Source organism: Pan paniscus, chromosome 11, assembly GCF_029289425.2.
Source record: "Pan paniscus chromosome 11, NHGRI_mPanPan1-v2.0_pri, whole genome shotgun sequence".
In the NCBI taxonomy this organism is placed as follows: Eukaryota; Metazoa; Chordata; class Mammalia; order Primates; family Hominidae; genus Pan; species Pan paniscus.
Window position 1 is genome coordinate 51042329 of NC_073260.2, and position 13217 is coordinate 51055545.

The 13217-nt window shown below is 40.5% G+C and overlaps 1 protein-coding gene across 24 annotated transcripts in view; it reads right to left on the minus strand.

Annotated features, from left to right (window-relative positions):
* SPIN1 (spindlin 1) overlaps positions 1 to 13217 on the minus strand; it is a 94168-nt gene that overhangs the window by 49457 nt on the left and 31494 nt on the right. For 10 of the 24 annotated variants that reach the window (XM_055091813.2, XM_063594355.1, XM_034967660.3 and 7 more), the window contains 2 exons: positions 10965 to 11066; positions 3334 to 3543 (listed from right to left, as the gene is read on the minus strand). The exons of 1 other annotated variant lie outside the window; for it this stretch is intronic. In XM_055091813.2, coding sequence (XP_054947788.1) covers positions 3334 to 3385 — 52 coding nt within the window. In that variant the 5' untranslated portion in view covers positions 3386 to 3543; positions 10965 to 11066. Of the gene's footprint in view, positions 1 to 3333; positions 3544 to 10964; positions 11139 to 13217 lie in introns of all 24 variants that reach the window. 13 more of the 24 variants (XM_055091814.2, XM_034967659.3, XM_055091806.2 and 10 more) reach the window with 2 other exon arrangements.

A 13217-nucleotide genomic window follows, 5' to 3' on the forward strand; every position in this document is an offset into this window, starting at 1 on the left:
CAGCTTCCAATACCCTTGGAAACTCTGGAGTGGTAAGTGTCTTCTGTATGCTAATGGGATAACCAGAGACAGCTTCAGGATGGGGACTGGTCTCCAGTAGGACCAAGGCATGACTAAAGGATCAGGACTTTCAACCACCCACTGTTACGGGACAGGGGCTGAAGGTTGAGCTGATCATCAATGGCCACTGATGTAATCAATCATGCCTACACAATGAAGCTTCCATAAAAACCACAAAAGACAGGGTTTAGAAGAGCTTCCAGATAGCGCAACACTATCTGAAGGTTCCTGGAGGGGGGTAGATGAGCCAATGCCCCTTCCTGCATGCCTTGCCCTATGCATCTCTCCTTCTTCCATCTGGCTGTTCATCTGTATCCTTTGTAATACCCTTTATAATAAACTGGTAAAAGTTAAGTGTTTCACTGAGTTTTGTGAGTTGCTCTAGCAAACTAATTGAGCCCAGGGACAGGGCTGTGGAAACTCCAATTTATGGCTGTTCAGACCAGAAGTTCCAGAGGCCCAGATATGCATCTGAACTGGCATCAGAAGCAAGCAGCGGTCTTGTGGGACTGAGCCCTCAACCTATGAGATTTGATGCTGTCTCCAGGTGGAGAGTATCAGAATTGGATTGAAGTGAAATGCTGTCTGCTGCAGAACTGCTTGATTGCTGGTGGGAAGCAACTCCTCCCCTTCCCACATTTGGGTGACCAGAGGTGCTGTGTTGTATTGAATTACATAAGAGAATAGGTGGAGGCCAGGCACACTGGCTCATTAAGTGTAATCCCAACACTATGGGAGGCTGAGGCAGGAGGACTGCTTGAGCTCAGGAGTTGAAGACCAGCCTGGGCAACACTGTGAAACCCTGTCTCTACAAAAAAATTAGCCAGGCTTGATGGCACACACCTGTGGTCCCAGCTAGTCGGAAGGCTGATGCAGAGACCACCTAAGCTCAGGAGTTCAAGGCTGCAGTGAACTATAATCATACTACCACACTCCAGCCTATGTGAGAGAGAGGAACTCTGTCTCTTTAAAAAAGAGAGAGAGAATAGGCAAGAAAAAACACTTTGGTTTGTTTTTCTTGTATCTTCTTACACAACATTAAAAAATAACCTCACGGACTCTTACGCTAAAATATCTAACACGCCAACTAGGATTTACACAGAACCTATTTTGTCTTTAAGCCTATGCCATATGCCATAAAAAAATCAAAGAATAAGAAAATGTAAGATCGAAGTACTTGTTAGGATTAACAATCTCACCTTTAAAAAAAAATAAAATCTTTTGGTTTAGTTCCTTCAGTTACTTATACCATATTACACATCACTTTACTCAGCCTGCTAGGTTCCTCACAAGATGATTTCAAAATCGATAAAAAAAAATAGCAATGTTCACAGCCATGAAAAAGAATGAAATCAAGTCCTTTGCAGCAACAAGGATGCAGCTAGAGGCCATTATCCTAAGTGAACTAATGCAGAAAGAGAAAACCAAATATTGCATATTCTCACTCATAAGTTGGAGCTAAATCTTGGGTTCATGTGGACATAAATATGGAAACTATCAACACCGGGGACTCCAAAGGGAAGGAGGGACGTAGCAAGGGCTGAAAAACTTCCTGCTGGAACTAGTATGTTCACTATCTGGGTGACAGCATCAATAGAAACCCAAACCTCAGCACCATACAATATACCCTTGTAACAAACCTGAACACGTACCTCTGAATCTAAAATAAAAATAGAAATTTAAAAGAAGAATGCATGTTGAATTTGGAATGCTGTATGCTGTACATATACGAACTTTAGAAAAGGAATTACTATTTCAAATGACAGAGACCTGGGAGGTTTCACCAGTCAATAAACACCTGGCAGCAATTTTTTCAATTAATGAGAAGAAATAAAAATATCTTATTCTAAACATTATGATCAATAATAACACTATTAAAAGTGCCAGGCAACTACCTAAACATTTGACTCACATCTCATTTAGTCCTTAACCCCAATAGGTATATTAATAGTCCCATTTTTTGGCCAGGCGCAGTGGCTCACACCTGTAATCCCAGCACTTTGGGAGGCTGACGCGGGAGGATCACTTGAGGTCAGGAGTTCAAGACCGGCCTGGCCAACATGGCAAAACCCCATCTCTACTAAAAATACAAAAAAACTGGCCGGGCATGGTGGCTCATGCCTGTAATCCCAGCTACTGGGGAGACCAAGGCAGGAGAATCGCTTGAACCCAGGAGGCAGAGGTTGCAGATCACCTGGAGCCAAGATCGCCTGGGTGACAGAGCGAGACTCCGTCTCAAAAAAAAAAAGAAAAAAGAAAAAAAGAGAGAAAAAGAAAAAAAAAGGCCCATTTTTTTAGATGAGAAAAACTAAGGCTCAAGAGGACTAAGAAATGTGCCCATCTTTATACAGCTAATAATGGCTAGGATTCTGAGTAAGCTCTCATATACCTTAAACTTCAGTCATCACCAACCCAAATTAATCCGACTGACAAATATTAAATATTTAAATGAATATTATCTTTATAAAAGAGAAGCTAAAATAAAGATAAAGGGTACTTAGAAATCTTAATTCTTGTGGTTTTTCTACAACGGAACTCCAAATACTACAGTAAATAAATAGAAGAAATTGTTCTAAATCACTTAAGTTTGTACTAATAATTTTTACAGAATAATTCTGATTCATTTGTCAAAGAACCCTAAAATGTTCTTTTTCAACATTCAAATATATGTCTGAAATGGAGAAGAATGCTTTTCAAGTCCCAAAGAAAGTATGACTTACCTATTTTATAGGGTATTCTATAAGATTTTGTTTATCTTTATTGGGGCAGGCACGCTAAAAATCAGGCAAAGACTAACTTCTATTCAAGTTATACTAGCTATGTGCCACAAAAATAAGAATGAATGTAATTTTTATTAAAATTTCCACACCAGTAAACTTCTTTCAAGTAAACACAAGAAATTCCAAGTTTATCTTTCTTCCTAAAAGCTGCTCTCAGTACACTAAATTTCACTAAATCCAACTCATGTCACCTCACTTTAACTCTTCTGAAAAAAACTCCTTTTACTATAATCCTATTAACAGATATTTACAATTCACTTGCTAAATTTACTAGACATTTCTAACCTGCTAAAGGATTATACAGAAATTTCATGTGACTACTTCCCTTTCAAGAAACTTAAATCTGCTTCTTAATATATGCATATGTGTATAACATACTAGAAATGACAAAGTTTTTCACTAGATATTATGTGAAAGTACCCAATTTTACATTTGTTTGAAATGAATTATATTGAAGTATATATTTAAATATGTGTAGAACCGCAATGCCTACCTGCATCAGCTCTGGACCGCTGGCCAGGTGTCTTTCCGAATGGGGTCTTCATTCATCTGTATTTAAGTGAGCAGCAGAGCTGCTGGACTAGGGTGAAAATTCAATATTCTCCAATTTGAAACTTTTCACAGAATGTTAGTGTTCTGGTTAATCCACCATCCAAGTGTCTCTTTTACGAGTTCAGCAAAAATACGTGAAATCACAAGCACTCTGTAAAATAGTGAAACAGTTCATTACTAGAGCATCAAGAGAGCAAAATTATGCCTAGTGAGCCATTAAACATAAAATTTTAAGCAAAAGTATTAGCTAAAGTGCATTTTGTCCCAAAGCAATTAACTTTATTTCCTAAGACCTGGGTTCTTAGGACATGACAAAGTAGAAAGGAGAAAAAGAGGTGATAGACTCTTTAAAAAAAGAAGCCTGGGACATGTGCAAGACCCAAAAGTGAAGCTCTTCCAAGATCAACTGGAACACAATACAGCTGCTGTCTGGCATCCCCATTATTATCCTAAAGCATCCTGCTGCTAGAAACCAGAAAAGGGTGGATGCTGGGATTTCACAGAAGATTTAGACAGCATGGCCCATCTCTCTAATGGGACACAAAGAAACAGAGTATGGGGGTGGGAGACAGGGGTGTGAGGTTACTGGGGAGGCAGAGTGGAAGGACAGCACGGGGGCAGCACAGGAAATCATGTTCAAGACAGAGTAACAGCAAGGCTGAAGATCAGCAGGCCAGGGTCTTGGGCAAGAGAAAGAATTATAGCCAAACACGTCTCTGAGTTTCCCTTTCTGCTCACAAGCTTCCAGAAACTAAAGAAAAAGGTCGAGAAATTTCAGCGGAGCCTCAAAGAAAGTTCCTCACCCATGCAAATGCCAAAGTCATTTTATGGAAGCAGTGTATCTTTTTTTTTTTTTTTTTGAGACAGAGTCTCGCTGTGTCGCCAGACTGGAATGCAGTGGCGCAACCTTGGCTCACTGTAACCTCCGCCTCCCGGGTTCAAGCAATTCTGCCTCAGCCTCCGGAGTAGCTGGAACTACAGGTGTGCGCCACCATGCCCAGCTAATTTTTGTATTTTTAGTAAAGATGGGGTTTCACCATGTTGGTCAGGATGGTCTCAATCTCCTGACCTTGTGATCCACCTGCCTCGGCCTCCCAAAGTGCTGGGATTACAGACGTGAGCCACTGCACCCTGCCAGAAGCAGTGTCATCTTTTAAACCAAATTTAGTTCCTAGAGATATAGCAGGTCTGTTTCACCACTCAATGATGTAGAGAGACTAGGCCTAAGATGAAGGCTATCAGGACAACTGGTTGCTTACTCACCTTTCCCTGAGAGCCTATCCAGCTGCCACATCAAATCTCATATCCCTCTTTTCCCTCATTAAACTCTCTTCCCACTCAGACCTATCTAATGGGCCCCTATTACTCTCTTCCCCCAGCCTGCCCAAACCTCTCCAGAAGGTAGAGTCGTTCTTCAGCAAAGTGCAGTCTACTTTGACCACATGACCCTACCACCAATAGCTCCCCCAAAAAGATGGTTTGCATTTGTCACCACACACCCTGACACAATCTCTCCTACCCCAATCCTCACCCTAGAAGCACATGCCATAACACTAGTCGTAACAGCTATCCCTTTTTGTTACTTTTCTACCTGTGAATCTTCCGTCATCGGCACACGTTTGTTGAAGATTATGGTATCGGCTTTACTTCTTTTCCTCCATGATCCCATCAACATTCTTGACATCCTCAACATCCACACATATGATCCATTCAACCTCCCGCCTGGCTCTTAGACACCCTCCCTTCAAACCACTTACCCTACACTTCATCTATTCTCACAGTCTCAACACAGACCTTTTTATCAACAATAACTGCAATAATCCCAAAACCTTTATTTCAAGTATCTCATACTCAAAACCATCTCTGATCATTCTAGTTTTCTTACACTGACACTCCCATTCCAACAATTCTTTGATGCAACCAGTACCAATGTACAGCTTTATTGTTTTTCCAATATCGCATTATCTCCCTCAGGGACTAACTTCCCTTATCATTCTGCTTAGATTTTCATGGATGGTCAATCACATCACGATGATTATTATTCCACTGCTTTTCTCAATTTTCTTCCCTTCTCTTCTTGTCACTGTTGTATGGCAAAACCCTAACCCAAATCCCTTCCTAGAGTGCTTACAACATAAAGTGGTTAAACATGGATGAAAAACATACAAAAATTTCACTTCAAAATTGTAATCTCATATCTCAAGTGTGCATTCAACAATACTACCCACAGCCTCAGCAGATAGGCTAGGAAAACAGAAGCAAAGAGAACTACTCAACTACTCATCACTTTACCACCAAATTGACTAACTGATCAGTACCCTTTGTCTCCATAATAAAAGATGCAATATCTCTGAGCCACATTCAACCCTGTCACTTGCCTAATCAATCCCATCCTTTTTCTCTGTATACATTTACCACTAGCATAGTCCCATCAGCATACAACACACGATGTAAAGGCCAGGCGCAGTGGTTCACACCTGTAAACCCCAACACCTTGGGAGGCCAAAGTAGGCAGATCACTTGAGCTCAAAAGTTCGAGACCAGCCTGGCCAACATGGCGAAACCATCTCTACAAAAAACACACAAAAAAATTAGCCGAACATGGTGGCGTATGCCCTTGGTCCCAGCTACTCGCGATGCTGAGGCAGGAGAATCACTTGAACCCAGGAGGCAGAGGTTGTAGTGAGCCAAGATCACACCACTGCACTCCAGCCTGGATGACAGAGTGAGACCCCATCTCAAAAAAGTACAATAAATAAAGAAGATCAAGAGCTTTTTATTTAAAAAAAAAAAAATACATGATGTAGGCTGGGCACAGTGGTTCACACCTGTAATCCCAGCACTTTGGGGGACCGAGGTGGGCAGATCACCTGAGGCCAGGAGTTCGAGACCCGGTCTCTACTAAAAATACAAAAATTAGCCAGGTGTGGTGGTGCATACCTGTAATCCCAGCTACTTAGGAGGCTGAGGTAGGAGAACTGCTTGAACTCGGGAGGCAGAGGTTAGAGTGAGCCGAGATCGCACCACTGCACTACAGCCTGGGTGACAGAGCAAGACTGTCACAAAACAAACAAACAAACAAAAAACCCACAAGCCATAATGTAGTATTTCCCAATTTTAAAAAACATCCCATGACTCCACTCCCTTTCTGTGCTCTTTACAGAATGACTTCAAAGATCAAGAAAAAAAATTCTGCCTGAGCCACTGCACCCAGCCAGATTAAAGAAATTTTAAAACTACATAAAATCAATTTATCCTAACAAATTCATTCAATGAAATGAAAATTTTAACTTACTGATATTCTGATGTACCCTCCTATCAGATTTAAGCTTATCTTAGCAGTATTTTCTGCTGTTTTCCACTTCATTAAAATTTCAAGTTGAACTTGTTAATAAACTAAAAATTTAAGACAGGAATAGAAGGAAGAGTCGCAGTGGGGGAAGGATACATGGTGGCTATTTGAATAATATTAGAACGCAAAACTCCAGTTAAGAGTCCTTCCCTCGGCTGGGTGTGGTGGCTCACGCCTGTAATCCCAGCATTTTGGGAGGCCGAGGTGGACGATCACCTGAGGTCAGGAGTTCAAGACCAGCCTGGCCAACATAGTGAAACTCGGTCTCCTCTAAAAATACAAAAATTAGCCAGGCATGGTGGTGGGCAGCTGTAATCCCAGCCACTCCGGAGGCTGAGGCAGGAGAATCACCTGAACCCAGGAGGCAGAGGTTGCAGTAAGCTGAGATAGTGCCACTGCACTCCAGCCTGGGCGACAAGAGCAAGACTTCATTTCAAAAAAAAAAGAAAAAAGAGTCCTTCCCTCATGTTGAGATGTAATCTAAAAAATAAAATAAAATTTTAGAGTCCTTTCTCTTTTTTGAGTTGCAAGTAATAAATAGTTCAACCACCTGATCTTATCCTAACTCCTGTTAAGACCAGAAAGAAATGCAGAGACAGATCAAAAGGAAAACACTAATGAGTGCTAACTAATGAAACCCTGGTTTTAACAGCTGCCACGTAAGGCTTTCAAAATTCAGATGAACTAGAGCTTTTCTAAAACAAATCCCACTCTTCTTTGACTGGAAAAGGCTAAACTTAATTTGCTCCGGTTTTTTTAAAGATATACCATCTTCACCTTAAGTTATTCTACTAAGTGATTAACTTTGTAAATGAAAACTGAAGGAAAAAACTGAAGGAAACAAAAAAATTTTAGATTCAGAGTTAGCATTATTTCTAGGTTAGCAGAACCTTCAAGTGTTACGGAAAATATTGTCAAATGGAGCTTAATTATAAGGCCATTAAGAAGAAGGTCCTGCATTCAGAGAGACCCATCAATAGTTGCTAAAACTATCAAGAGAAAGGTTGCTGGAGAACAATAATTGTATGGTATCTAAACAAGTAACTCCACAGGTTACTCATTAATTATAAAGGGGAAAATGTTACTGCTTTACAGTGGAGCAATCTTGATCCTTCACTACAACGGAATTGAAAGATAAAACAATTTGGCATCATTAAAAGGGAATCAACCTCGCTTTATTCACTTCTTAATGTGATATGACGCAAAGCAGGCTATATCACTTATAAAATACTCGTCAAAAATGTTTTACCTCCAGGTGAAATGTGGCAATATAAAATATATTTTAAAAAAATCTAGTCAAGCTTTTAGATCGAATTTCTAGTTTACAGAAATACAGGTGATGCAGAAGCAACTTAGACAACACCATGAGGAAACAGACAAATTAGAAAGGTGGACTTTGTACATGAAAAGTGGGCCATACTCTTCAAAAAGTCAGTGTCAAGAAAGAAAAATGGTAGACATACTGCTCTAGACTAAAAGAGACTAAAGACTCAACAATAAGACACAATGAATAAACCCTAAACACACGGTTTGTTGGGGCGGGGGGAGGGGGCTGGCGAAAGCTACAAAAGACACTTAAGGCCAGGCACAATGGCTCATGCCTGTAATCCTAATCCTTTGGAAGGCTGAGGAGTGGATCACTTGAGCCCAGGAGTTCAAGTGATCAACACAGTAAGGATAGCTGTGGGTGGTGGTGCACATCTGTAGTACCAGCTACCAGCTACTCAGGAGGCTGAGGTAGGAGGATTACATGAGACCAGGAGGTTAAGACTGCAGTGAGCCATGATCGAGCCACTGCACTTCGGCTTGGGCAACTGAGTGAGACCCTGTATCAAAAGAAAAAACACACAGACACACACACACACACACACACACATTTAAGACAACTGGGAAAATTTAAATGCAGACTAAACATTAGATATTGTAAGATTATCATTAAATTTTAAAAGCACAACAAAGACATTGTGGTTATGCCTGAGAATATATTCTTTGGAAACATGTTGAAATGCTTAAAGAGGTAGACTCACAATTTCTGTAAGTTAACTTCAAATAATTCAGGGAAAGAAAACAATATATACATGAGGGTTAACATAAATATCAAAAGACAAAATTACAATAATGTGGTTTAAGGATCTTAAACAGCTTTATTTACGATTCTAGAATCAAGCAACACTTTGTTCCATAAAATAGAATGAGCATCCAATGAGCAGAGCAGAGGCTACGTGTACAGACAGAACAGGCCTGAAGAAAGCAGAAACAAAGAACTGTGAAAATAATTCAAAATCAAATCTGCTGGAAGTTTTTAAATTATTTTCAGCCTTAAAGAAATGTGATAATGGGATCTGAGTCACATGACAGGCAGCTTTAGTCCTCTGATAATGAATTAGCCTCTTTACCTACACTGTTTTGTAAAATGTTGGAAAAGACTAAAGGGCTCCAGAGAAGACCCCCATCCCTCTAAACTTAATCTTCATTGTAGATTAACTTCCTTCTTTTACACAAAGACCTCAAGACTACCACACTAAGATGGAATGTTAAATAAACTCTTTTAAATTGGAAAAGGAAAAGAAAAGAACTGTAACTAATCAAATTGCTATAACTCATAAACCAACCTTGTATGGAAAATGTGGCAATCCTGTTAAATTTGTTTTCTGCCTACATAAGCAAGACCTTAAACTTTTCAGCTTCAGAGGACTGGCTGGCTCCATTCCTCTGGATTCTGCACTACCCAGTTGGCTACTCTCAGTTTTGCCCTTGAGTAAAACTCTTTTGTTTTTGTTTCTGTTTCGTTTAGTTGAGACGGAGTCTCGCTCTGTTGCTCAGGCTGGAAGTGCAACGGCGCAATCTCGGCTCACTGCAACCTCCGCCTCCCAGGTTCAAGTTATTCTCCTGCCTCAGCCTTCCGAGGAGCTGGGATTACAGGCATGTGCCACCACATCCAGATAATTTTGTAATTTTAGTAGAGACGAGGTTTCTCCATGTTGGTCAGGCTGGTCTCGAACTCCCAACCTCAGGTGATCCACCCGCCTCGGCCTCCCAAAGTGCTGGGATTACAGGCATGAGCCATCGCGCCTGGCCTGAATAAAACTCTTTTAAACTTGACTGTGATCCTTTTGATTATTTCAGGATGGCAGAACAAAAAGCGGATTGGTCATTTCAAAGTTACTTTCCTTGTAAGAAAGGAAGGAAAAAACAGGACAATAGAGAAATCACTGATTGGGAACTGCATTATCATGCCAACTGGAACTGCCTGGTTTGAGAAATTAAGGCTATTCCTCTCTCCTGATTTCTGGAAAGGTCCGATAACACCTCAGTTTGGTAGTCTGGAACCTCAGCATGAGTGGCTCCATTTAGATTTTAGTCTGGTCTATCGTGGCCCAGTGCAGAAGATTAGCTCAAAACAATGGCACCACCTACAATTTCCATTCAACATGAACATGGCAAAATATTTTTTAACATAGGTGAAGAGAATATTAGTGTTCACTAATGTTATTCTTTGAACTTTTATTTCAGTTCAAATTTTTCGTAAGAAATTAACAGAAAAAAAGATGCTGGATTTTCCTTTGCTAAGTTCATCTTTATTAAATATAGTTAAGTATTGTTATAAAGTTTCAGTGCCACAAAATAAATAGCACTCGAATACAAAATTTTCTTTTTCTTCTTCTCAGCAAGGCAATTTACTTCTATAGAAGGGTGTGCCCTCACAGATGGAGCAGTGGTGAGCACACTACCTGCACAAGGGAGAGCAAGGGATTCTTATTCCTGACGCATGTGGCCCCTGCTGCTTTGTCATTCCCCTACTGGCTAGGGTTAGACTGCACAGGCTAAACTATTTCCAATTGGCTAATTTAAAGAGAGTGACGGGGTGAGTGGTTTGTCGGGAAAAATGGTTATGACAGAACAGGAAATCAGAATGAGTCAGGGTGGAGAATGAGTCAGGGTGGAGCAGGTAATCAGAATGAGCCAGGGTGGAGCACGTAATAGGAATGAGGGTGGGAAAGGCTGCTTTAAGAGGAAGTTAATTTTAAAAGTAGAAGGCAAAGAAGTGAACATACTGACATACTGATTCTTTGAAGAGAAATTTAGAACTCTTATCTAACAGTATCCAGGCTTGCAATTTTACTAATCTTAAAAATGTGTCATGAACTTAAATTCTGAAACTCAAAATTCTCATTCTATTGCAATCTCAAAGGAGATCAAAAAATTCTCCAACTACTTACCAGAAAAATGACCGTTCACTGAGCACTCGCTATGTGTCATGCACTCCTCACAACCATGAGGAAGATATGCACTATAACTATTCCATCTTGGAAACTGAAAAACTGCAGCACAGACATTAAAATAACTTGGTCAGGGTCACACAGACTGCAACTAGCATTGTCGAGATAAACTTCCTATTTAAAAATAAACACATAGATTGTTTCAATAAAGGAATAGGGTATCACGAAATCAATGACAACGTATTGTCTCTAAAAAGGCTAAAACATGAATATTTCAACATTTCAGATATAAAAGCAGTAATTCTCAGGAAACAGAGTCATATCAAAGTATTTGTTGCCTGCTGCTACCACTGAACAGTGCTATTTATAAAAAGAAAATTGACTCCTAAAACTGTTTAAGCAAAAATACTAAGTTCCCATATCTTAACACCAGGACCACTAATGAAAAAGTATACAGGAGCACTAATAGTGAAACATGTCAAGTGTAAACTGAAGCTTGGGCTGTCAACAAGTTGTCTTAAAACTGTTACCTTGGTATGCAACAAGACCTAAACAAAAAAGAAAAAAAAATTGTTGTCACACAAGGTTAAACATGTGAAGAAATATATACTTTGTTCTTCCATTTCCTGGTACCCAAATTCCTAACACTCTAGGAATACCAGTGTCTTTTTTATGCTAATGAGATGAATGATGTCTGATGGCTTCTGGATAGCCTCAGGAAGTGGTTTGATTTCCAGGGGAACCCACCAGTGGTTAGAGGGTTGGAACTTTCAGCCCTACCCTGGGAAGGGAGGCGGGTAGAGGAGAGGGCTAAAAGCTAAGCTGATCACCAGTGGGCAATGACATAATCAATCATGCCAGCTTACTGAAGATCACAGAAAAACCCAAAAGGACAGCTGCAGAGAAACTTAAGGTTCGTGAACGCATGGAAGTACTGTGAGGGTGATGAGCCCAGAGTAGGCAGGGGAGTTCCACACTCCTTCTTTGCCTTATCCATCTCTCTTCCATCTGGCTGTTCCTGAGTTGTATTCTTTATTATAAAATGGTAATCTAGCAAATACACTGTTTCCCTGAGTTCTGTGAGTGATTCTAGCAAATTACAAAACCTCTTTGAAAGAGGAATCACAGGAGTCTCCAATTTATAGCTAGTGTGTCAGAAGCACATAACATAACCTGGACTTGGCTGGGGTGTGGTGGCTCATGCCTGTAATCCCAGCACTTTGCAGGCCAAAGCCAGCGGATCACTTGAGGTCAGGAGTTCGAGCCTAGCCTGGCCAACATGGTGAAACCCCATCTCTACTAAAAATACAAAAATTGGCTGGGCATGGTGGCACGCGCCTGTAGTCCCAGCTACAGGGGAGGCTGAGAAAGGAAAATTGCTTGAACACGAGAGGCGGAGGTTGCAGTGGGCGGAGATCACACCACTGCATTCCAGCCTGGGTGGCAGAGTGAGAACTCCATCTCACAAAAAATAAATAAGTAAATAAATAAAATAAATAACCTGGACTTGCAATTGGTATGAGAAATGGGGGCAGTCTTGTGGGATGTGATGCTATTTCCAGGTGGATACTCTGAGAAGTTAAACTGTAGGACAACCAACTGGAGTCATCAGAGAAAATGAGACACAGATAATGTAGGGAAAACCCACACACATTTGATCACAGAAGTGTTGTGCTGAGTATGAGCATAGAGAATAAGAATTTGTTTCTCCTTTATAACTTAGTGGGGATTACATAAATTATCACAGACATTTATACGAAAAAAACATATAGCTAAAATCTAAATACAGAGCATAGATATTAGATATGAAGGGCTAATTAGCTTTCTTAAATATGGCATGTAGTTACAAAGAATAACAACCTTACTTTAAGAAGTGTCATGATGTCTGCAATTTAATGCAACTTTCAAATGGTTCAATAATAAAAAACAGTAGAGCAAAACGTAAGCAAATTAAAATCTTGATATCAGGTAGACAGGTTAGGTCACTCTGCTATAGTTTCAACTCTTCTATGTGTAGAAAATTTCATTCAAGGCTGGGCGCGATGGCTCACGCCTGTAATCCCAGCACTTTGGGAGGCTGAGGTGGGCAGATCACCTGAAGTTGGGAGTTCGAGACTAGCCTGACCAACATGGAAAAACCCCGTCTCTATTAAAAATACAAAATTAGCTAGGCGTGGTGGCACATGCCTGTAATCCCAGATACTCGGGAGGCTGAGGCAGGAGAATCGCTTGAACTCAGGAGGCGGAGGTTGC